Source organism: Oncorhynchus mykiss, chromosome 22 (genome assembly GCF_013265735.2).
Source record: "Oncorhynchus mykiss isolate Arlee chromosome 22, USDA_OmykA_1.1, whole genome shotgun sequence".
NCBI lineage: Eukaryota > Metazoa > Chordata > Actinopteri > Salmoniformes > Salmonidae > Oncorhynchus > Oncorhynchus mykiss.
Genome location: NC_048586.1, coordinates 5,744,514 through 5,771,258, shown reverse-complemented (window position 1 = coordinate 5,771,258; position 26,745 = coordinate 5,744,514). Strand labels below are relative to the sequence as shown.

Here is a 26,745-nt window from a genome sequence, read left to right as displayed (position 1 = left end):
TGTCACATGCACAGGATACAGAAGGTGTATCCTTGTCCAAATTGATGGGTAGGAAATGCTATAACCACCCCCCAGCCACATCTAGCTAAGTGGATTGGTCACTATTGTCTTGACATGTACACATGTTCATGAAATACAATAGATGGCCATAATCACCCCCAGACACACCTGGCTAATTTGATGGGTCATGTAGTAATCCGTCTGAAGCGGAGTCTTTTGTTTAGACATGTAGCTCCGACTACTACCAATGCAAACATTTTCATAGCTGTAGTATGAATCTGCAGGGAGCTAAAGCTATCCAAATAGTAGGTTCAATGTTAGCTAGCTAACATTAGGCTATAAATGAAAATTGTTTTCTGATTCAAATATTACTGTACACAGATCATACATCGCATAGCACTAGGGAGCAAGCAAGCTAACATTTGTTAGCTAACTAACAGTACCCTTTAACTAAAAACAACTTTCTGACCAAATTTGAAACTTATATCTGAAAATGTAGCTAGACTCTTACCCGTATACATGGATGAACGCTTCACGGCAGACTGGAACCATTTAACTTTGTTTTGTTTATAGTTACATCTTGTTTTGGCCAGAGTTGTGTCAATTCACTCCGATTCACAATGACCGTGGCGTGTGCAGAAAGTAGCCCATCACTTTTGTAGCCCATCACTTTTGCCAACTGATCTATCGATAGCGCCTGCTGAATTTAGGGCATTAATTTTGTTGAAAAAAGCAGCAAAACTTTTGTAGTTCTCAATGGCTAATGTTATATCTTTCAAAAATGGTATGGAAGAAAGGACTGTCAACACATACTGAACAGCTCACGTTATAAACAGAAGCATGCTACATGGCAGACCATTATCTCAGCCAATCATGTCTAGCGGGAAGGTTCCTGTCTTTTTCCATGGCTAACCCAACTAGGCTCATCATTTAATAATTTCATTCATATTTATGGTTGGAATACAAGGTTGTTATTAAAGCAAACGAAACTTCACATGTTCAGGAAAGCATTTCTTCCTTTAAATAAAAAAATTTATGTTTACGTTCAAATGCCGCTCCTGTGAGTAGTGGCGTCAGGCATACACCTCGTTTCCTGAAACGAGTTACATATAGACAAACTCATGATTACACTATTCTGTTCTTGTAAATTCCATCAACCTCATCATTCAGTTAGGAATTTAAATTTAAATTTGATTGTGATGTAACTTGCACAATTATTGCCCATTCCATCCATTTGTTATTCATTCAGTGGGCTGGCATTGTTTGCTTCGCTGCATAGAGTCAAGGATATGTTTTGCATCCTTCTAAAGGCCTACTGCAACATGTAGCATGTTCTGGTTTCCTTGACAATAAATGTGATTAGTAATAGAGATATTGTAAATAAAACAGTCCCATAACAGCTTATTTTTACAAAGAAAAAATGTTAATGAGAATGATCAACCCCAAGAGGCGCAATCAAGTTATTTGCTGCTGAATAAAAGGCATAACACAAACTCATCATTACACTATCGTCTTTCTAAATTAAATCAACCTCTTCACCCTCATCATTCTGTTAAGCCTAATATAAATATAATTTTGAAGTAAGGTGCACAGTTATCACCCATTCATACATTTGTCATTCATTCAGTGAGAAGAGAGAGACGTATTAGCGCCTGGCTGGGTATCAACGTCCTACAAGACATTGTCTTGGCGGGGTAAGTTAAGAATCGGTATGAAAAAGGCTCTAAATACTTGTGATTTCAAAATTCTGACACATGAGTAGTGTAAAATACAAACATTCAGGAAAAGTCAGGGAAGGAGCAGGACATAGCTTTTTTTTGTCCGAATTTTGTAAAATGTACAAAATCAAATAGCGGTTCTAGTGTTATTTCACAGCGATTTGGATGGTACAATGATTATCTACACTCTGAATACTGGTTTTACAGTGCCTTGCGAAAGTATTCATCCGCCCTGGAGTTTTTCCTATTTTGTTGCATGGCCTTTGGCGGTTCTAGTGTTATTTCACAACGGTTTAGGTGGTACAATGATTCTCTACACTCTGAGTACTGGTTTAACAGTGCCTTGCGAAGGTATTCATCCGCCTTGGAGTTTTTCCTATTTTGTTGCATTACAACCTAGAATTTAAATTGATTTTTATTTGGATTTCATGTAATGGATATACACAAAATAGTCAAAATTGGTGAAGTGAAATTGCAAAAAATAAGTTGTTTAAAAAAATTCATGAAGCCCCTAAATTAGATCTGGTGCAACCAATTACCTTCAGAAGTCACATAATTTGTTAAATGAAGTCCACCTGTGTGCATTCTAAGTATCACATGATCTGTTACATGATCTCAGTATATACAGTATACACCTGTTCTGAAAGGCCACAGAGTCTGCAACACCACTAAGTAAGGGAAATCCACCATGAAGAAGACCAAGGAGCTTCCACACAGGTCAGGGACAAAGTTGTGGAGAAGTACAGATCAGGGTTGGGTTATAAAAAAATATCTGAAACTTTGAACATCCCACCGAGCACCATTAAATCCATTATTAAACAACAAACCTGCCGAGAGAGGGCCGCCCACCAAAACTCACGGACCAGGCAAGGAGGGAATTATTCAGAGAGGCAACAAAGAGACCAAAGATAACCCTGAAGGAGCTGCAAAGCTCCACAGAGGAGATTGGAGTATCTGTCCATAGGACCACTTTAAGTCATACACTCCACAGAGCTGGGCTTTACAGAAAAGTGTCCAGAAAAAAGCCATTGCTTAAAGAAAAAAATAAGCAAACATGTTTGGTGTTCGCCAAAAGCACGTGGGAAACTCCAAAAACATATAGAAGAAGGTATTCTGGTCAGATGAGACTAAAATTGCAATTTTTGCCATCAAGGAAAATGCTATGTCTGGCGCAAACCCAACACCTCACATCACCCCGAGATTACTATCCCCACAGTGAAGCATGGTGGTGGCAGCATCATGCTGTGGGGGTGTTTTTCTTTGGCAGGGTCTGGAAAACTGGTCAGAATGGAAGGAATGATGGATGGTGCTAAATACAGGGAAATTCTTGAGGGAAACCTGTTTCAGTCTTCAAGATTTGAGACTGGGACAGAGGTTCACCTTCCAACAGGGCAATGACCCTAAGCATACTGCTAAAGCAACACTTGAGTGGTTTAAGGGGAAACATTTAAATGGTTTGGAAGGTGCCTAGTCAAAGCCCAGACCTCAATCCAATTGAGAATCTGTTGTATAAATAAAAACATTAACAAAAATATTACATTTTCCACTAACTAAATAATCTGATTGTTATATCCATAACTTGTTTTATTCTAAGCCAATCAAATGTTTTATTATTAAGTTATTGACAGTTATGTGTAATTTCCCACTAGTGGCCAATTTCAAAGCTGCAAAAAAAAACTGTTGAGGTAACCCTTAGATCACATATGTCAGAGTCAAGGCCCGCGGGCCACATCCGGCCCGCAAGAAGGTTTTTTACGGCCCCTGGGATGATCTTGATTTATTATTAGAACCGGCCCGCAGCAAGCCGGCAGCCCGCAGATCTTTTACACGCACCAATACTACATTTCCCACAATGCAAAGGTGACGCACCGAGCAGTAGGCTGCTTCATTTCAATATTTATTGGCACAGCAGTCGTCAGCATCACAGTAAAATTAACTTTCAGATACCCATCAAAAATGGCAAAACGGAAGGTGGATACTGAGAACCGGGGGTTTCAAACAAGGTGGGAGTCGGAGTATATGTTCACGAAGGTAGCTGGAAAACCTGTGTGTCTTCTGTGTGGAGAAAGTGTGGCGGTACTGAAAGAGTATAATCTGAGACGACATTATGAAACGAAACACGCGGACAAAAACAAGAATATGGACATGGAACAAAGGCTACAAAAGGCAGAGGAATTAAAACGAGGCCTCAAATCTCGACAGGCTCTGTTCAAAAAAGCCAAATCACAAGGCCAGGCTGCTGTCAAGGCCAGTTTTATTTTGGCAGAAGAGATCGCTAAATCAGCCCGGCCATTTACGGAGGGGGATTTCATCAAAAACTGCATGATTAAAGTTTGTGACGAAGTTTGCCCAGAAAAAAGGCAACTCTTTTTAAATGTGAGTCTGAGCAGAAACACCATTGCCGAGAGAGTAGACCAGTTGTCCATCAATCTAAAAGAGCAGCTTGTGAAAAAGGGAAAAGATTTTATTGCATATTCCTTGGCTGTGGATGAGAGCACCGACATTTCTGACATTGCCCAGTTGTCAATTTTCATCCGCGGAGTGGACTCCAACCTAAGCGTGACAGAGGAGTTTTTGGCTTTACGTCCTATGCATGGCACAACTACGGGGCATGATTTGTATGAAGAGGTGTCAAGATGTGTAAATGAGATGGAGCTGCCTTGGGAAAAACTCGTGGGTTTGACAACCGACGGAGCACCTGCGATGTGTGGACACAGGAGCGGACTGGTGGCGAAGATACGGGAAAAGATGCAAGAGGAAAACGCGACAGGTGAGCTGACAGCTTATCATTGTATCATACACCAGGAAGCGTTGTGCGGTAAAGCCTTGAAAATGGAGCATGTAATGAGCATCATCACGCGCACAGTTAACTTTATCAGAGCCAAAGGTTTGAATCACCGCCAGTTCAAGGCATTTCTGACGGAGTTAGAAACGGAGCATGGTGATTTGCCTTATCACACAGAGGTGCGATGGCTAAGCCAGGGAAAGGTGCTTCAAAGATGTTTCGAGCTTCGTGAGGAGATTTGTCTGTTCTTGGACAGCAAAGGGAAAGACACAACACAACTCCGAGACGAAATGTTTCTGTGTGAAATGGCTTTTCTGTGTGACATTACGAGTCATCTGAATGCAATAAACTTGCAGCTGCAGGGTCGGGATCGTGTCATCTCTGATATGTACAGTACAGTGAAGGCATTTAAAACCAAACTGACTCTGTGGGAGACGCAGATGCGGAAAGAAAATTTGAGCCACTTTCCCAGCTGCCAGACCATGAAAGAGAAGCTCTCTACCAGTGCGTTCCCGAGCACACAGTTGGCTGATAAAATAGGTATGCTTGCCGCTGACTTTCGACGCCGATTTGCTGACTTTGAAGCACAAAAAAGCAGGTTGGAACTGCTCGGTAACCCATTTGCTGTTGACGTGGAAAGCTCACCACCAAACCTCAAAATGGAGTTGATTGACCTCCAATGCAATGATGCACTGAGGGCAAAATATGCGGCAGTGGGTGCTGCGGAGTTCGCCCGTTTCCTCCCCGGCACAATGCCCCAGCTGCGCATCCAGGCTGCTCAAACGTTGTCTATGTTTGGCAGCACATACCTGTGTGAACAACTGTTTTCTTTGATGAACCTGAACAAAACATCACACAGAAGTCGACTTACTGCTGAACACCTCCACTCAATTCTGAGGATTTCTTCAGCTCAGAGCCTTACCCCGAACATTGATGAACTTGTGGAAAAGATGGGACACCACCAAGTATCACCCTCAACCTCAAACAAGTGAACATTACTGTGCAATCACATATTTAGAGTTTTTACTCAGTTCAAGTTTAAAAGTTAAAATTTAATATTTGTTTTCACTGCATGTTACTTCTCCTTAAACAAAGTGTTGTTTTTGATTAATAGATTTTTTCACTTTATTTTTTTGTATTTCAATCCAATTATATTTTAAAAATATTTCAGTTGAGTGGATGATAGAAAATTGCTATTATTGTTTTTTCTTTGAAGTAAATTTAGCCCACTTTTGCTAAAATAGAAAATATAGTCTACTGATGGTGCCTTGAATACCGGTTTCTTTCATTTAATGTTCATGTTATGGGGATATTTATATAAAGGAAATTTGTCTTTTGTGTCTGTTGAAAATTAAAGATTACTGACAGAGCCATAAGAAAATATTGCTTTATTTATCTGATCATATTGTAATATATTTGTTAGGTTTTCAGTAGGTTCAATTAGGTCTAGTGAACCTAATTGAACCTACTGAAAACCTAACAAATATATTACAATATGATCAGATAAATAAAGCAATATTTTCTTATGGCTCTGTCAGTAATCTTTAATTTTTCAATGAACATTCGAACAGTCCGGCCCTCGTCTTGTAGCTGATTTTTTTATTTGGCCCTCCGTCCATTTGACTTTGACACCCCTGCCTTAGATACACGTATTTTTCTGACAACTGTTGTAACTTTTCAGATAAGTGATCATACTTTATGTAAAATTCAGAGACTCATGTGCTGATATATGCACATGATGGCATATTTCATGAGCATTCATGACAATTTTTTTCCAATTCAAATGTTTTGTTTTTTTCCATGCTTGTATTCGTGCCTGCATGTCACAATCACACAGTAACAACATATCTTGGCGAACTACAACAAGATAGTAGATTTCAGATTTCAATTTGACAACAGCCAGTGAAAGTACAGGGCGCCAAATTCAAAACAACAGAAATCTCATAATTCAAATTCCTCAAACATACATGTATCTTATACCGTTTTAAAGGTAATGTTGTTAATCCCACCAAAGTGTCCGATTTCAAACATGCTTTACAGTGAAAGCACCACAAATGATCATGTTAGGTCACCACCAAGCCAAAGAAAAACTCAGCAATTTTTCCAGCCAAAGAGAGGAGTCACAAAAAGCACAAATAGAGATAAAATGAATCACTAACCTTTGATGATCTTCATCAGATGACATTTATAGGACTTCATGTTACACAATACATGTGTGTTTTGTTTGATGAAGTTTATATAAAAAAATCTGAGTTTACATTGGCACGTTACGTTCACTAGTTCCAAAAACACCCCAAAATATTGCAGAGAACCACATCATTGTACAGAAATACTCATTATAAATGTCGATGAAAATTCAAGTGTTAGACATGGAAATATAGATATACCTCTCCTTAATGCAACCGCTGTGTCAGATTTCAAAAAAACTTTACGGAAAAAGCAAAGCATGCAATAATCTGAGACGGCGCTCAGAAAACAAATAAAATCTTCCGCCATGTTGGAGTCAACAGAAATCAGAAATTACATTATAAATATTCCCTTACCTTTTATGGTCTTCATCAGAATGCACTCCCAGGAATCGCAGTTCCACAATAAATGCTTGATATGTTCCATAATGTCCATTATTTATGTCCAAGTAGCTACTTTTGTTAGTGTGTTAGGTACACATATCCAAGCGCTCGTGCAGGCCATGCATAACTTCGGACAAAAACTTTAAAAAGTTATATTACGGGTTTTAGAAACATTTCAAACTAAGTATAGAATCAATCTTTAGGATGTTTCTATCGTAAATCTTCAGTTCCAACCGGAGAATTCCTTTGTGTGTAGAGGAGCCATGGAACGCAGGTGTGTATGATGTGAAATGCGCATGACCAGGAAATGGCTCTCTGCCAGTAACCTGACTCATTCAGCTCTTATTCAGCCCCACAACACAGTAGAAGCCTCATTCAAGTTTCTAAGGACGGTTGACATCTAGCGGAAGCCCTAGGAAGTGCAACTTCATCAATATCCCACTGTGAAATCAATAGGGCCTGGGTTGAAAATCGACCAACCTCAGAATTCTCACTTCCTGTTTGGATTTCTTCTCAGGTTTTTGTCGGCCATGTGAATTCTGTTATACTCACAGACATCATTCAAAAAGTTTTAGAAACTTCAGAGTGCTTTCTATCCAATACTAATAATAATATGCATATATTAGCAACTGGGAATGAGTAGCAGGCCGTTTACTCTGGGCACCTCTGGGCACCTTTCATCCAAGCTACTCAATACTGCCCCTGCAGCTCTAAGGAGAATGCATTTTGTCTTATTTTACTGTTAAATTAACCTTGCGTTGTTTTACACAGAAGCCATTTTTGTAAATTTTACATTTATCTCAGGTGGGCCTAAACGGTATAGTAGCACAAAAAGCATTATCTTAATACGACAGACAATTATAATAAAGCAATATTGTAGAAAAATTATCTCAATACTAACTTTGCATAATATTGTGATATATAGTGTATATTGATACACCAAATCATTGGTTTCCAAATATTTTATTAGTAGACTTTGCTATTCTGTTTTTTTTTTTACCATGAATCACTGTTGTTCCAATTAAGGCCAGTATGCTCCTATTAAGCCCGGTTTGCATTGAGACACATGGGGATATGCTGATATCCGTGTGATGATATCTGTAATATACAATAAACATGAGCATATATATGTTTTTTGTTCAGATTTAAGTTAATTAAAACACACAACTACAGTTATAATGGCACCGGTGGAAACCATTTTACGGGGTTCCAACCAATTGTACTGCTTTGTGTGTTTTTTTTACGTTGTTTGTCATTTATTTTGTAAATAATGTTTCTGCCACTATCTCTCATGACTGAAAATAGCATCTGGATATCAGAACAGCGATTACTCACCTCGAACTGGACAAAGATTTTTTATTTAACGAGTCGGACACAAAGGATTTACTACAGATACCGGACGAGGCATGTCCTTTGCATGAAGAATAGATGCCAATACAGGGAACACAGGTCCGGGTGCCTTGTGCGTATTCGTCGGCGAGTGGATAACACGTCTCTACCATCCGTCTTATTGGCCAACGTGCAATCATTGGAGAATAAACTGGATGACCTCTGTTCAAGACTCTCCTACCAACGAGACATTAAAGCTGTAAAAGCACTAAAAGATGTTTCACTGAGTTGTGGCTGAACGACGACATGGATAAGATACAGTTGGCTGGGTTTTCAGTGCATCGGCAAGACAGAACAGCTGCCACTGGTAAGACAAGGTGTGACGTCTGTGTATATTTGTCAGTAACAGTGCACAAAATCTAATATTAAGGAAGGCCATAAGCAAAAAAGAAAATGCTCATCCAGAGGAAGCACTCCTAGTGGCCGTGGACTTTAACGGAGCAAACTTAAATCCATTTTACCTCATTTCTACCAGCATGTTACATGTGCAACCAGAGAGGAAAAAATCTTTAGACTTCCTTTACTCCACACACAGAGACACATACAAAGCTCTCCCTCGCCCTCTATTTGTCAAATCTGACTATAAATACATCCTGCTGGATTCCTACTTACAACAAAAACTAAAGCAGGAAGTATCAGTGACTCGCTCAATATGGAAGTGGTCAGATGACACAGATGCTAATCTACTGGACTGTTTTGCTAGCACAGACTGGAATATTTTCGGGGACTTATCAGATGGCCTTGAGGAGTATACCACATCAGTCACCACCTTCATCAATAAGGGCATCGATGACGTTGTCCCCACAGTGACTGTAAGTACATACCCAAACCAGGAGCCATGGATTACATGCAACATCCGCACTGAGCTAAAGGGTAGAGCTGCCGCTTTCAAGGAGTGGGACTCTAAACCGGATGCTTATAAGAAATCCCGCTATGCCCTCAGGTGAACCATCGATCAGGAAAATGTGAATACAGGACTAACATTGAATATTACTGCACCGGCTCCGACGCACGTTGGATGTGGCAGCGCTTGGAAACTATTACGGACTACAAAGGAAAGCTCAGCCACGGGCTAAATTACTTCTATGCACGCTTCAAGGCAAACAACACTGAAGCATACTTGAGAGCACCAGCTGTTCCGGACAACTGTGTGATCACCGACTGCGTGATCACCGCTCGCCGTAGCCGATGTGAGTAATACCTTTAAACAGGTAAACATTCACAAAGCCGCAGGGCCAGAGGGATTACCAGGATATGTACTCCGAGCATGTGCTAACCAACTGGCAAGGGTCTTCACTGACATTTAAAACCTCTCCCTGACCGAGTCTGTAACACCTACATGTTTCAAGCAGACCACCATACTCCCTGTGCCCAAGAACATCAAGGTAACCTGCCTAAATGACTACCGACCGGTAGCACTCATGTCTGTAGCCATGGTGCTTTGAAAGGCTTGTCATGGCTCACATCAACCTCATCATCCCAGAAACCCTAGGCCCACTCCAATTTGCATACCGCCCCAACATATTGAAATATGACGCTCCCTTTCCCACCTGGACTAAAGGAACACCTATGTGAGAATGCTGTTCTTTGACTACAGCTCAGTGTTCAACACCATAGTGTCCTCAAAGCTAATCACTAAGCTTAGGACCCTAGGACTAAACACCCCCCTCTGCACCTGGATCCTGTTCTTCCTTACGGGACTTCCTGACAGGCTGCCCCCAGGTGGTAAGGGTAGGCAACAACACATTTGCCACACTGATCTTCAACACTGGGGCCCCTCAGGGATGTGTGCTTAGTCCCCTCCTGTACTCCCTGTTCACCCATGACTGCGTGGCCAAGCACGTCTCCAACAAGCGCTACTCATTACGTTTGCCAACGACACAACGGTGGTAGGCCTGATCACTAACAATGATTAGACAGCATATAGGGAGGAGGTCAGAGACCTGGCAGTGTTGTGCCAGGATAACAACTTCTCCCTCAATGTGATCAAGACAAAGGAGTTGATCGTGGACTACAGGAAAAGGAGGCCCGAGCACGCCCCCATTCTAATTGACGGGGCTGTAGTGGAGCAGATTGAGAGTGTCCACCTCACCGACAAACTATCATTGTCCAAACACACTAAGACAGTTGTGAAGAGGGCCAGACAATGCCAATTCCCCCTCAGGAGACTGAAAAGATTTTGCATGGGTCCTCAGATCCTCCAAAAGTTATACAGCTGCACCATCGAGAGCATGACTGGTTGTATCACCGACTGCTATGGCAACTGCTCAGCCTATGACCGCAAGGCGGTACAGAAGGTAGTGTGTACGGCCCAGTACATCATGGGGCCAAGCTTCCTGCCGTCCAGGACCTCTAAACCAGGCGGTATCAGAGGAAGGCCCTAAAAATTGCCTAAGACTCCAGCCACCCTAGTCATAGACTGTTTTCTCTGCTACCGCACGGCAAGTGGTACTGGAGTACTATGTCTATGTCCAAGAAGCTTTTTTAAATTTTTTTTTTTACAGCTAATCAAATGTCTACCCGTTCTATTTGTATTGATATTCTTTTTACACTGCTGCTATTCGCTGTTTATTATCTATGCATAGTCACCTTGCATCTACCTACATGTCCATATTACCTCCATTACTTCAACTACTTCAACTGTACCCCGCACAATGACTTGGTATCGGTACCCCCTGTTTATAGCCTCGTTGTTGTTATTTTATTGTTGCTCGTTTATTTTTTACTTTAGTTTATTTAGTAAATATTTTTTTAGCTCTTATTTTTCTTAAAACTAGATTGTTGGTTAAGGGCTTTTAAGTAAGTATTTCACGGTAAGGTTGTATTCGCCACATGACAAATACAATTTTATTTTACTTGATCCATATTATGCATCTAGCCATGGTGCCTTTACCAAGATTGGAAACTATTAGGAACAATTAGAAACCTCGTTACTCTCCCTAAGATGTTTGGAGTCGTTGATGCAGAGAGAGAAGAATAAGATCAGGGTTGAAGGATATCAGGGATAGAAGACCTACAAGTGGTGGACAAAGATGCGAACAAATGAGGGACATGAATAGGACTATTGAGCAGTGGTGGAAAACAGTACCCAAATGTCATACTTGAGAAAAAGTATAGATTTGTTATAGAAAATGACTCAAGTAATAGTGAAAGTCACCCAGTAAAATACTATTTGAGTAAAAGTCTAAAACTATTTGGTTTTAAATTAACTTATGTATCAAAAGTAAATGTAATTGCTAAAATACACTTAAGTATCAAAAGTAAAATAATTAATAATTTAAAATTCCTTATATTAGGGAAATCAGACACAATTTTCTTGTTTTTTATTTATTTACGAATAGCCAGGGGCACACTCCAACACTCAGACATAATTTGCAAATGAAGCATTTGTGTTTAGTGATTCCGCCAGATCAGACACAGTAGGGATGATCAGGGTTGTTTTCTTGATAAGTGTTTAAATTGGACCATTTCTGTCCTGCTAAGCATTCAAAAGTACTTTTGGGTGTCAGGGTAAATATATGGAGTAAAATGTACATTATCTGCTTTAGGAATGTAGTGAAGTCAAAATAAACGTTGTCAAAAATAGAAAATAAAGTACAGATACCCCCAAAAAACTACTTAATTAGTACTTTAAAGTGTTTTTAAATAAGTACTATTCACCACTGCTATTGGGTGACTACTCATGCACTTTTGGGTGGGGCATTGTCATATTGTTGTCTTTCATCCATGTGATTCAGTTTTTTAGTCTACCACCTGTACCTTTATAATACACAATAGAGAGGGATATTTTAAATTATTTTCAGATAGGCTTTAGGAAGACAAATTGAACGAATTAACAAGATTAACAGTACAACAAATGTGAATCAGTTTTCAGATAATGAATTGAAGGTTGTGTGTTATGGACTTTGTTGCATGGCTTCTTATCCACACAGGGCCAGTGTGGGTGCAGGTTTGTGTTCTAACCAAACAATAACACACCTGATTCAACTAATCATGTCTTGATTGAAGTCTGTGATTAGTTGAGTCAGGTGTGGGTACTGGTTGGCAAGAGCAAAAACCCAGTCCACATTGATCTGTGTGGAAACGATTGGACCCCCACTGTTATAAGTGCTACTTTCATGATGAATAGCAATGATCTGTTTATTTCAATAACTTTAGGGGAGATTAATATAATCCCATTATAAATAAGAAATGTCAGTTTGTACGTTTTGAACATTTGGACCTTAATTAAAATGTATTATTTAAGAGATGGCCGTATTTGGAACACCCATGGGCTAAGCCCAGTCCAGACTTTTCACATATTTTATCTAATATTTTTTGTCCTATTAAAACATTTTGTAAGTAAAGTCATAACTTCACGAGAGATTAATCTTTCATTTTATATTCACTTTTCTTACAAAATTAGGGCAGTATATGTTAGAAATGTCTAAATTTAGATTTTGGTGGGCTTAATAGGTACACTTACCCTACCACTTCTTAGACTTTCTTTCAATGAGAATGACAGATCTATAACTCACATTTCTGTGTACATTTGGTCAGGACGCCCAAAAAGTGATATAATGCAGCTTTAAGTAAATGGGTTCCGTACTTGATTCTTACATCGTATGTTCTTGCTCTCAACAGCCATTGAACAACGCTGATTTTATAATTCCAGTGGAAATCGATGGAACAGTTCACCAGGTAAGCACGACTCTTTTGAGTTTAAATTCTTAGCCTTCTCTCCTTCATAGCTCCACAATGGAATAAGCAGTAAAGTTGCCCTGACCTCAAATACAATTATATAATCTACTTTCTGTGTTATCCATGCTATCTCCTCAGTTTTGAAAGTGTGCCATTAGTTCAAAGTGGTCTCTTTTCTTTTTACCTTTTTCCTACCACTGTTTACTCACCGTTGCTATAGTGCAAGTACACTAGCCTAGTAACCTGACAGAGCTTTGGCCTTCTCTGTGGATGGGTCTCAGCAGCCGGTGTCTATTTCTGTGGGCTGACGAAACGAGGAAGTACTGACTGGCTTCTCAGAAATCACCGGGCCCATCAATCTCAGTCCCTAGAACAGAATCTGCCCAGCCCATTGGAGATCACATTGGAGATTGCAGATACTGCTGCAGTTTTGCTTAGTTTAAAGGCAAATTTTGGCCAGAAGACAGAAGATAACACCTGTTTTATACCCCAGGCCTGGGTCTGTTTCAAGTAATCTAGGATAGGCTTGTTTAAGCAGGGAGAGCCTATTCGGGATGACTTGGTTCAGGAACATTGCCGATAGCGTCATGCTCGTTCGAGGAATCGAGCAGAACTGGAATAAAAGTTATATATTGACAGGCATATCATTCCATATACAGATAATAGGCTACACCTGATTGACCATTCCACGTGGAATTGTAGGGTCATCTGGCATTTATGAAGTCTGATATGCTGTCAGAGGTGTTAACCTCTCTTTCAGTCTCTTTCAACGTCTCATTTTTATGTCCCAACCCATTAACCTCAATATCATCTGGCACCCCATAACAGTAAACCTGGACAAGCAAGGCAAGGTGCAGCCAAAAGTCACAGATGAGAGGGCGTAGGCACAACTATTGCTCCAAAAATTATTTACAATTATTCCTCTATTCAAAAAGTAGTTTAAAGCATTAACGTCTTGAGCAAAGAAAAAATACAGTCAACGTTTTGTAAATAATAGGAAGTATTTCCCCATGTCTTGTGTTTCTATTACTTCAGGTGTATGTGTTGAAGCGACCCCATATGGATGAGTATCTCAGAAGAATGGGGGAGTTGTTTGAGTGTGTTCTGTTCACTGCGAGTTTATCCAAGGTGAGATAATGTTCACTGAATGCTGATTGACATAACTACATTAAAGGTTGAAAGGATCTAACTTTTAGTCAACTACTAGGCTTAAAGGGAAATTCGGGATTGAACAAGTTAAATGTTAGATGGTTCCCCATCCTGAAAGTAGTCTACGGGCAAGGAGAAACTGTAATCCATGGTTCTGTTTTCTTTAAACAACCACTACAAATGTAAGCTAACTTAAGTCCATGCTATCCAACAATCAATGGAAGTGATGGGGGCATCTAAAATACTGAACGTTCCCTTTAAGAATGTGACACGTGTTTGACATGTTTTATTTACAATTCTTAGAAACTTAGCCCTGCCATTCTAATATCTTACTCATAGACAGGGACTTCATTTACATTTACATATGCATCACACACACACCGCTTTCTGTGAACTACCATCAGTGACAATGTTGTGTGTTTTTTCCTGTTGTGCCAGTATGCCGATCCCGTCTCCGACCTGCTGGATAAATGGGGTGCCTTCCAACACCGTCTCTTCCGGGAGTCCTGCGTTTTCCACCAAGGAAACTATGTGAAAGACCTGAGTCGTCTGGGCAGGGACCTCAACAAGGTCATCATTGTGGACAACTCTCCAGCCTCCTACATCTTCCACTCTGATAATGCTGTATGTCATTCATACTTCTATCTACCAGTATACTATACTAAGCCATCTATTCAATCAACTGCAGATAAATGTGAAACTGCACTGCAGGTTCACTCAGAAAATTGCTGTTATTTCAGCGGTGTTTAAGAGAAACTGACACTCTTAACTATTTTACAGAAATGAAACAAACAAATAATCATAGTATTGTCCCAAAATATAAAATGTGTGATTTATTCTTCAAATGTACTTTACAAGAGTTTTTACAAATTGTTTCTATTTGACTCAGAATTCTTATAACATATAGTACAGCATGGTTGGCATCATTATATGGATGCAGTCAATGCATGATTAATTTAATTCAGCGCTAAATCATACAAAACAAATTGTTGATTCAACATACAATTGTACGGCAACCAGCTGCAACAGGATTGTGAGTTTACTCAGCAAAAACGTTGTTGAGCAAACTCACAACAAAAAGTTTGCGTAAATTTGTGTGAATTTTGTTGAGCAAACTCGTAATTCTATTGCAGCTGGATGTCTTACAATTGTATGTTGAATCAACATGTATTTACTTACAGTTGAAGTAGTCTAATAAATATATCTATCAGGTTGTAAATCACAGCTAGTAAATTGGCTGCCTCCAGCCATTCAGGTGATGCACTGTTTGTTTAATTTGCTCAATATTTTTGGACAGAAATGGCAGTGATTGGGAATCTCAACACAATCAATTCAGCTAGTTAAAAAGTATAATGATCACAAGATTGTGGCTAATAGCTAATCTATTTACGTACTGTAGACCTACTTAATTAGCAAGCTAGATGGCTTGATACTAGAGTTGTGGACTCGAGTCACATGACTTAAACTAGAGCCTGACTCAAGTCACACATTAGATGGCTTGAGACTTGACTTGATATAAAATAAAATAACTTGAGACTTGACTTTGACTTGGAGCCTCAAGATTTGGGACCTGACTTTGACTTGAGACTAATGACTTGAAATTATCTGGCCAGGTTTTGCAACGTTTTGTCACCCATTTGGTAGAGCATGGCATTTGCATTGCCAGGGTTGTGGGTTCGATTCCCACAGGGGACCAGTACAAAAACGTATAAAATGTATGCACTCACCACTATAAATCGCTCTGGATTAGAGCTTCTATTAAATTACAAATGTACATTTTGTGGCAGAGGGAAAATCTCAATTGCATACACCTTACCTTCTCCTCTCAAGTTGCAACATTTATTTCCCATTTGCACAGGATACAACAGGTGTAAAACAGTACAGTGAAATTCTTACCTTAAGACCTCTTTCCCGACAATGCAGTGATAAAATAATAATAGAAACTAGATGGTATTGTACAATTGATGGGATTTGTTTAACCAATATTTTTGTGGTTGTGGTAAAAGTTTTAAAAGTTTCACTTGACTATTTAAAGCAAAGCATATTTAAGTATGTATGGTTTTGAAAAATGTTATAGTTGTGGTAGTGTCTGCATTTAGTAATGGTTATAGTTATAGTAGACTGGTTATAGTTGGCAAAGTTAGAATAGCCTGAACAAATGAATGTTGGCTTTGGCTTGAACAGTTCAAGAGTTACTTTTCGTGATTTACATTATGCTAATTAATGCACATTTATAGTTATTAGTTAATATGTTTGAAAGAATTTAGTTAAGTTAGGATAGCAAGAACCTGTGAAAGTTTATTCGTTTTTTCTAGCATGATGAGTTCAAGAGTTACAATTATTGTTGGTAGGTATTATATGCTAATTTATGCACATTTAAGTAGTTATAATTTATAGTGCAGACCAGAGTTAGTGTGTAACGGCATTCAGAGGTGGAAGAAGGATCGGACCAAAGCGCAGCGTGATAAGTGTTCATGATGATTTATTCAAAATGACCTGAACACTGAAATACAAAACTAAACGATGTGAACAAAATGAAAACCGAAACAGTCCCGTGTGGCCCAAACACACGGAAACAAACACCCACAAACCAAAGTGAAACCCAGGCTACCTAAGTATGATTCTCAATCAGAGACAACTAATGACACCTGCCTCTGATTGAGAACCATACTAGGCCGAACACAAAAACCAACATAGAAAAACAAACAGACTGCCCACCCCAACTCACACCCTGACCATACTAAAATATAGAATAAAATAACAGAACTATGGTCAGAACGTGACATAGTGCGAACCAGCACTAGCTAGCAACACCTAGGACCAGAGTTGGACCAGAGCTAGTGCATTCCAGAGTAGTAGTTGTGGTTCAGTAGTTTTGTGGTCTTACCTTACCTTTGTGTGTGGTCAGTTGTTCTCAGTAGTGGTTAGTAGCTCAGTAGTTGTGTGGTTGTGGTTCATTAGTTGTGGTAGGTGGTTGTGTTGTTTTGGTCATTAGTTGTGGTCAGTAGTTGTGTGGTTGTGGTTAGAAGTGGTTGATCATTTTGGTAAGTACAGTACGTGTGTGGTTCAGTAGTTGTGGTAGGAGTGTGGTTCATTAGTTTTGGGCAATAGTTATGTTGTTGTGATCAGCGGTTTTGTGGTTGTGGTCAGTACTTGTGGTTTAGCAGTTGTGGTTGTGTTTAGTAGCTGTGGTCAGTAGTGGTCAACAGTTGTGGTCGGTAGTTTTGTGGTTGTGGTCAGTAATGGTCAGTAGTTTTGCTAAGTAGGTGTGTGGTTCAGTGGCTTTGTTTAGTAACTACAGTTGGATGTACTGACATTCTCTAAAATGACTTATAATTCAGAATTTTCTTGCAACAGCTCTATTTGACAGTCCTGCAGTCAGCATGCCAATTGCAAGCACACTCAAAACTTGAGACATCTGTGGCATTGTGTTGTGTGACAAAACTTCACATTTTTTTGTCTTCAGCAAAAGGTGTACCTGTGTAATGATTATGCTGTTTAATCATCTTCTTGGCAACGGACAAATGCTCTCTAACAGGGATGCAAAACAACATTTGAGATAAATAAGCTTTTTGTGCATAGGGACATTTTTTGGGAGCTTTTACACTTCAGATCATGAAAAATGGGACCAACACTTTACATGTTGTTTATATTTTTGTTCACTATAGTTTAAAAAGTATAAAAGATACAGTATCAAAATGTGTGTACAAGCAAACTATTCCAGATCAATATGCACATTTGAAAGTTTTAATTATGTTTCTAGCTTTTAATTATGTTTCTAAGAAACAACTAACTAAATAAGCTAAAGTAAAAAATAAAATAACAATAACGAGGCTATATACAGGGGGTACCGGTAGAGAGTCCAGGTGGCCATTTGATTAATTGTTCAGCAGTCTTATGGCTTGGGGGTAGAAGCTGTTAAGGAGCCTTTTGGACCTAGACTTGGCACTCCAGTACCGCTTGCCGTGCGGTAGCAGAGAGAACAGTCTATGACATAGGTGTTTGGAGTCTCTGACACCGCCTAGTATATAGGTTCTGGATGGCAGGAAGCGTGGCCTCAGTGATGTACTGGGCCGTATGCACTACCCTCTTTAGAGCCTTACAGTCGGATGCCTAGCAGTTGCCATGCTAGGTGGTGATGCAACCGGTCAGGATGCTCTTGATGGTGCGGCTGTAGAACCTTTTGAGGATCTGGGGACCCGTGCCAAATCTTTTCAGTCTCCTGATGGGGAAAATGTGTTGTGGTGCCCTATGACTGTCTTGGTGTGTTTGGACCATGATAGTTTGTTGGTGATGTGAACACAAAGGAACTTGAAACTCTCGACCTGCTCCACTGCAGCCCGGTCGATGTTCATGGGGGCCTGTTCAGCCCTCCTTTACCTGTAGTCCACGATCATCTCCTTTGTCTTGTTCACATTGAGGGAGAGGTTGTTGTCCTGGCACCACACTGCCAGGTCTCTGACAGGCTGTCTCTGATAGGCTGTCTCATCGTTGTTGGTGATCAGGCCTAACACTGTTGTGTCGTCAAACTTATTGCAAATAAGCAAACTTATTGATGGTGTTGGAGTCGTGCTTGGCCACACAGTTGCAGAGAGAGGTGTATGGTCCCAGGGACCTTAGCTTAGTGATGAGCTTTGTGGGCACTATGGTGTTGAACGCTGAGCTGTAGTCAATGAACAGCATTCGGTGTTGTTTTTGTCCAGGTGGGAAAGGGCAGTGTGGAGTGCGATTGAGATTGCATTATCTGTGAATCTGTTGGGCCGGTATGCGAATTGGAGTGGGTCTGGGGTTTCCATGATGATGGTGGTGATGTGAGCTATGACCAGCCTTTCAAAAAAGCATTTCATGTTTACCGATGTGAGTGCTGTGACAGTAGTCATTTAGGCAGGTTACCTTGGTGTTCTTGGGCACAGGGACTATGGTGGTCTGCTTGAAACATGTAGGCATTACAGACCCGGTCAGGGAGAGGTTGAAAATGTCTTGGTAATCCGTCTGGCCCCGTGACCTTGTGAATGTTGACCTGTTTTAAAGACAGTTTCTCACATTGGCTATGGAGAGTGTGATCACGCAAGTCCTGCCACATCCGAAGAGCGTCAGAGTCAGTGTAGTAGGATAATAAAACATTTAACTAAAATAAAAACCACAAATGAGGTGGGTAAGAATCACGAAAATCACGGAAATGCAAGTACTGTGTATACAGGTCAATGCCAGTACCTTATTAAATGTGCAGGGATACTGGAGTGGTTGAGGGGGGTTTATTACATAAAACATGACTGGTAGTACAAATATATAAATACTTATGGTACTACACTATTGGTAATATATACATGTAAACAGGAGTAATAGTTACCAGTAGCAGGATAAATAGATAAATACTAATGGAAAAATAATCAATCGAAAGTGGTGTAATGGAGTCACTCGATAGGCTGTGGGAGAGGGAGAGCAGTGGTTGTTAGCCATTTAACAGTCTTATCACTAGGTGATGGAAGCTGTTTAGGGGTGGGTGGGACTTCTGGCTTTCTCCTCCAATGGGTTTCGAGAAGGTGAGAGGACACGAGGAGTATGCAATTGAGATTCTACGCAAGCAGCATCGTCCCTTCAAAAAACGTACAACAGATTGGCTAGCGAAACCAACACTCAACCCTCTGAATGGACCATCAAACTGCCAATCAACTGAACAGATTGCTGATTTGCTGTACAGCTATACAGCTATACAATTGCGTGCAGCACAAAGTCAAATTGTAGGGAGGGAGGAATTATGTGGCGATCAATCATTTTAACTGCTTACTTTGCAAGCTCACCAGCAATAGGGATTAAATTAATTATCACTGTGGCGACGATGCACCAAAGGCTTTTCTTTCCACTTGCGCACTCCAAACTCTCGCCCGTGGAGAGTGCTTTGTTCTCTTTTTGAAATGGTTGCTGTTGCTTTCACATGTTTAAATGTGGTACATCTATATTCCGTCTAATCTGACAGTAATTGCTAGCATTTAATCATTCCATCCCTGTCCCATTTATTGCAACACTTAGACATGTTTCATGATTGAGGTACGGGTTTGTCCGTACATCACTTGGCCAGGAAGAAAGAACTCTTCAGGAAAAAGAAAGGCATACGTGTATGTTTCCTGATTAACTATTCAAGGTGTGATTGTGGTAACGTACAGGAGCTCAAGCCATTTTGTTCTCCCGATTTGGAATACCTCACTATCAAATGCCGTCTGCATTACCTACCGAGAGAATTCTCTTCGGTCATCGTCACAGCTGATATATATATATATATATATATATATATATATATATATATATACATACATACAGTGGGGCAAAAAGTATTTAGTAAGCCACCAATTGTCCAACTTTTCCCACTCAGAAGGATGAGACAAATTGAGAAAGAAAAATCCAGAAAATCACATTGTTGGATTTTTTATGAATTTATTTGCAAATTATGGTGGAAAATAAGTATTTGGTCAATAACAAAAGTTTATCTCAATACTTTGTTATATACCCTTTGTTGGCAATGACAGAGGTCAAACGTTTTCTGTAAGTCTTCACAAGGTTTTCACACACTGTTGCTGGTATTTTGGCCCATTACTCCATGCAGATCTCCTCTAGAGCAGTGATGTTTTGAGGCTGTTGCTGGGCAACACAGACTTTCAACTCCCTCCAAAGATTTTCAATGGGGTTGAGATCTGGAGACTGGCTAGGCCACTCCAGGACCTTGAAATGCTTATTACGAAGCCACTCCTTCGTTGCCCAGGCGGTGTGTTTGGGATCATTGTCAAGCTGAAAGACCCAGCCAAGTTTCATCTTCAATGCCCTTGCTGAAGGAAGGAGGTTTTCACTCAAAATCTCACGATACATGGCCTCATTCATTCTTTCCTTTACACGGATCAGTCGTCCTGGTCCCTTTGCAGAAAAACAGCCCCAAAGCTGTTTCCACCCCATGCTTCACAGTAGGTATGGTGTTCTTTGGATGCAACTCGGCATTCTTTGTCCTCCAAACATGACGAGTGTTTTTTACCAAAAAGTTATATTTTGGTTTCATCTGATCATATGACATTCTCCCAATCTTCTTCGGGATCATCAGGCAGTTTACTCTGGGCACCTTATTCATCCAAGCTACTCAATACTGCCCACCTGTCACCAAGAAGTTTTAAGCAAGAATAAAGAATAGGCAAAGTGATTGTGTCAGGCGAAAATGATTTAAAACGTTTTACCATTACAACATTTGATGTACTGTACAGTCAAATTCACCGTGGTGGTCTGAAGCATGCTATACATTTCACAGCTGGCAAAGCCTCATCGTGATTGGTTATTCCCCGTCATTTGCAACAGGTCAATGAGCGTCATCACTATCTTTCCTTTGAGGTACCTCAAACTGTCGTGATTACCAGCTGAGAAACTTTTAGGAGTTCATTTTACTCCTGGCTCAAAGTTTGTCTGAGCAGTGTCTTAACATCATCGTAAAACCTACTCTGAGCTGAGAGACTTTTGTTGTTGTCTTAAAACTGGTTTTAACAGGGTTCCTAGGACCTTTTCTGAGAGGTTTTGTGGGTACAGGCCCTGGTCTATCCTTTGTTCTAGCAAGATGCACGCAGTAGTACACACCATAACACTCAGTGCCACTTGTTTGCCTCTCCACGAACCCAAAGGCTCTTTTTAAGAGCCACCTAATACATTTAAATAAGTGTGTGTGTCGGGAGGGTGCTGTCAAAACTATTTAACGAAAGAATGGTCAAAATATCTCCTACAAGAGGCAAACCTACAATGTTCTGATCCACAGGTGGGAACTCTAACCATTATACTCTGAATCCTGTTCTTCAACAGACCATTTAAATGTCTGTAAGTGTTCATCCCCCCCCAAGAAAATCTTCATACTACCCAGTAATGTTCATTTATCTTGCTTTGTTGAAATATAAAAAGTCTAAAACAGTTGATTTGTTGACAACAGACTCATTTAATCAAGTAGTTAACCAAGTTAGCATTTAATTTTCTTTTGACTGTATGCTGCTGTAACCTGATCTCATAGCATGTTGTATTATTCTCTCAGTAAATCTGAGACACTCCATTTAGTATGATATGTTAGCTAATCAAAACAAAATCATATTATTTGGCTAGATACCTATATTTGCCTGTTTGTTAGCTATCTAGCTTTCAGATGATTGGTGTTACAGAGGCTAGCTGCTGGACTTTGTACAAGCTATCTAACGTTAGCAACCTAGCTAATCAAAATATCTGTTTTGTATTTATTAATTTACCTCAGCTTGAATACCACCATATAACTAGCTAGATATACATTAGCCCAGGTTTATTTGCATACACATCTTATGACTTGCAGCATGGTGCTAGCAGCTGTGTTGTTGCCGAGCAACCAACCCAGTGTTATGGAACTCGGAGCTTCAGCTAAAAAATATGTTAGCATTGTCAGAAAGCATCTTTATTTCTTAGCAGATGGAAATGTGCCCGTGAGAGTTATAAATTATACATTTTATAAAAACTGTTGCACCTATAAAGTTTATTTGTGAATTTTATCTATGGTCGTGTCTATAATTAAACCTTTTTTAATCATGGAAGTCCCATTGAGACCAATGTCTCTTTTGCAAGTGTTGCCCTGATTCACAGAATGCAGCATAACAATACAAAGTACATTAAAGGGAATTAGTGACACAAATATTACAAAAAAATCAAAGACGGGAGCGGGAGAAATACTATTATAAAAAACACATACATTCCTCTGTAAACGGGTCATTTAACAATGTCCCGAAATTACCAAAAGGCATCCAATTTTAGAGTATACTGAAATGTATTCCATATATGTGCCACGTAAAAACTAAAGGACGTTTTACCTAAATCGGTAGAGACCAATGGAATTTCAAGATTTAGCCATTCCTGGGAGTGAGTAACGTATTTCATACTTTGGTATGTCAGGAGCAGGGTTTCCATTAGCCGGCTTTTGGCCGATAATAAAATAAAATGAAAAGCCAATCAATAAAACTGTTGCAAGCCAAAATGACCAGGAGAAAAAAAATCTCATTGCAAATTAATTGATGGAAAAACCAGTCGATGAAAATACATTTGACCATCATGCTTATCGGTCAATAGGTTCATTTGCATAATTTTGTTGTCTTCTTTCTAATTTATCCAGCACAACTATCACACCTGCACAGTGGGAATTCTCCTGCAGCTCCTTAGCTGGTTGCTGCTGGAGTAAAGCATGTGCATTTATAAGCCCATTCATTGTGCAACCATTTCTAAATGCAACCATGTGTTAGCAGTTTTGGCGCACGATTTAAAAAGAGCTACTATATATGTTTTTCTCAACTGGTAATTGATGTGTGCCTCCCATTCACAATTTAAGTGCAGGCAACAGGCTATCCGCGTGTCAACATGTGAGCTGGAGTCAGTATACATTTTGAAAACATACTTAATTCTTTGAAACCTGCATGTTTTACTTCATATTATGAGGCATGCTTTCCCTTGATTCATAGTAGCCTATAGACAAAATCCTACTATGGAAAAGTGGAGGCAATTATTTTATACATTCTTCAAAAGCAGCGCATGTGTTTCCAGTTTGGGGAAGTTTACAATTTATCCTACCATTTCTACCGATCTGCATGACAGTTATGATTTTCATATGCACATTTTCATGGAACCGTTTAATTTCAATAATAACGTTTTAGTTTTTCAAAAGCATTGTCACCTGGTCAGTCATTATAAATCTGAGTTAAATATTCAACTAATGCGAGGGCAATGCCAAAATATCTTAAATATCTTAAATGTCTGTTTAAATTTGTTGTTGATCATTGCTAGACAACTATTTTCAGGTCTTTCCATAGATTTTCAAGTATATTTACATCAAAACTTTAACTTGACATCACTGCCTTCTTGGTAAGCAACTCCAGCGTAGATTTGGCTTTGTCTTTTAGATTATTGTCCTGTTGAAAGGATAAATCATCTCCCAGTGTCTGGTGAAAAGCAGACTGAACCGTGTTTTCCTCTAGGATTTTGCCTGTCCTTAGCTCCATTCTGTATTTTTTTAAATCCTGAAAAACTCCCCTGTCCTTAACGATTACAAGCATATCCGTAATTTGATGCAGCCAGCACTATTCTTGACAATATGAAGAGTGGTACTCAGTAATGGAGAGTGGTACTCAAACATAATACGGAACCCAAACCTGCTGCGCGCATGCGCCATCGTGCGCTATCGTGCATAAATGTATTTTGCCCCCCCACACTAAACGCGATCACGTCACGCAGGTTAAAATATCAAAACAAACTCTGAACCAATGACATTAATTTGGGGACAGGTCGAAAATCATTAAACATGTATGGCAATTTAGCTAGTTAACTTGCACTTGCTAGCTAACGTTAATTTGCCCGATTTTAGCTAGCTTGCTGTTGCTAGCTAGTTTGTCCCGGGATAAAAACATTGAGTTATTTTACCTGAAATGCACATCGACCTCTACTCCGACAATTAATCCACACATAAAACGGCCAACCGACTCGTTTCTCTTCTCCTTCCAGGCTTTTTCATCATTTAACTTATATAGTGATCCATCTAAACTTTCATTGTATTACCACGACTACCGGCAAAACAGTTCGTCTTTCAATGACCCACGTGGGGATAACCAATGAGGAGATGGCACGTGGGTACCTGCTTCTATAAACCAATGAGGAGATGGGAGAGGCCGCAGCACAATCTGCGTCAGAAATAGGAATGAGTTCTATTTTAGCCCTTGGCATCACAGAAGCTCGTTGATACGCTCGCGCACGTAACATATCCGGTCTGGTCAGCATGTAACTCTTTGTATTCAGGACAAATAGTTAATTGCTTTGACACATTTTTTGCAGTATTTCTTTAGTGCAAACAGGAGACATGTTTTGTAATATTTTTATTCTGTACAGGCTTCCTTCTTTTCACTCTGGCAATTAGGTTAATATTGTGTAGTAATTACAATATTGCTGACCAATCCTCAGTTTTCTCCTATCACAGCCATTAAACTCTGTAACTGTTTTAAAGTCACCATCGGTCTCATGGTGAAATCCCTGAGCGGTTTCCTTCCTCTCTGGCAACTGAGTTAGGAAGGATGCCTGTATCTTTGTGGTGACTGGGTATATTGATACACCATCCAAGGTGTAATTTATAACTTCACCATGCTAAAAGGGATATTCAATGTCTGCTTTTAACATTTTTACCAGGGGTTGGAACCAAAATGATTTTCAATTGTTTCGTTTCGTTCTGAACAGAAACATTATTTTGTTTCCTTCCGTTCCACTCTTCCAACCAGCAATATAAACTTCTGAACCTCAACATTAAATTACTTCACCAATCAGCAGGTAAGCGATTTAATCAGTATCAGAAAGTCATTATGAGCAAATATTTATTTTGCAGTAACAGCATGGTTGAATCATAATGAAAGACAAAGACACTATCCCTGCAACTTATGTGACTTGTTAAAGCAGTTTTACTTCTGAACTTACTTAGGCTTGCCATAACAAATGGGTTGAACACTTATTGACTGTAGACATTTCAGCTTTTCAGTTTTTATTCATTTGTAAAAAATATGAAAAACATAATTCCACTTTGTCATTATGGGGTGTTGTGTGTAGCTTAGTGACAAACAATCTAAATGTAATAATATATTTTAATTTCAGACACAACTAAATATGTAAAAATTCAAGGGGTGTGAGTACTTTCTGAAGACACTGTAAAGAAGCTAAATATCCTTGATTCCTTTATGGCTAAGCGATGCTTTCTGGGGAAGTATTTTGAATGAATTTCTGTATTACTTTACAGACAGGAGTAATTATATAATTTTGGCAAATTTATTTCAATTTAGTTCCCTAGCCTATTGGACCCACCGCTATGTCATTTCTCTCCTGTTCTATTGGTTCATACTTTCTTTCATTGTCCGGAAGCTAAAGGCACAATCCTAGTCATATTAGCAACCCGTCCTCGTTGTAGCATCTTTAGATTCCCCCTTTTTATAAGTTTCTAATAGAGATTTTCATCTGTCACATATGGTACCGCTCCCATCAGGTGTGCTGTTTAGAATTCTGTTTTCCCTGCTTTATTACAGGAATTGTATGTTCTGTTAAATTTCATTACCATAACTAAATGCAGTGGCGATCAGTGTCATTTAAGATGAGGGAGGACAACATTTTTATGAGCATGGCCTTATTTCTATTACAGCATATTCGATGACTCTGATTCATATTCCATTCACCCAGTTCAATGTAACAGAGAGAGGTTCAGGCTACTCTAATTTCCGTATACCCACCATGAGATTGCTACAACCTAGCCTATGAATGAAAGTTTACAACATAGGTGCACACAGGTTGAAAGACAAAATTGAGGTGACAGACAGTGACATTCAATATTGTCTTGCACACTCTTGCCTGTTTCTATAGGACAAATTCATGTATGTTTATCCCCGTTTTGTTCTGTTTGCTT

At 39.6% G+C, this 26,745-nt stretch overlaps 1 protein-coding gene across 1 annotated transcript in view; it reads left to right on the top strand.

The window, feature by feature from the left end:
- LOC110501282 overlaps nucleotides 1–26,745 on the top strand; it is a 47,389-nt gene that overhangs the window by 17,410 nt on the left and 3,234 nt on the right. Inside the window, exons 3-5 of the mRNA XM_021578726.2 lie at nucleotides 13,086–13,142; nucleotides 14,178–14,270; nucleotides 14,730–14,915. Of these exons, the coding sequence (XP_021434401.2) occupies nucleotides 13,086–13,142; nucleotides 14,178–14,270; nucleotides 14,730–14,915 (336 nt within the window). The remainder of the gene's footprint in view (nucleotides 1–13,085; nucleotides 13,143–14,177; nucleotides 14,271–14,729; nucleotides 14,916–26,745) is intronic.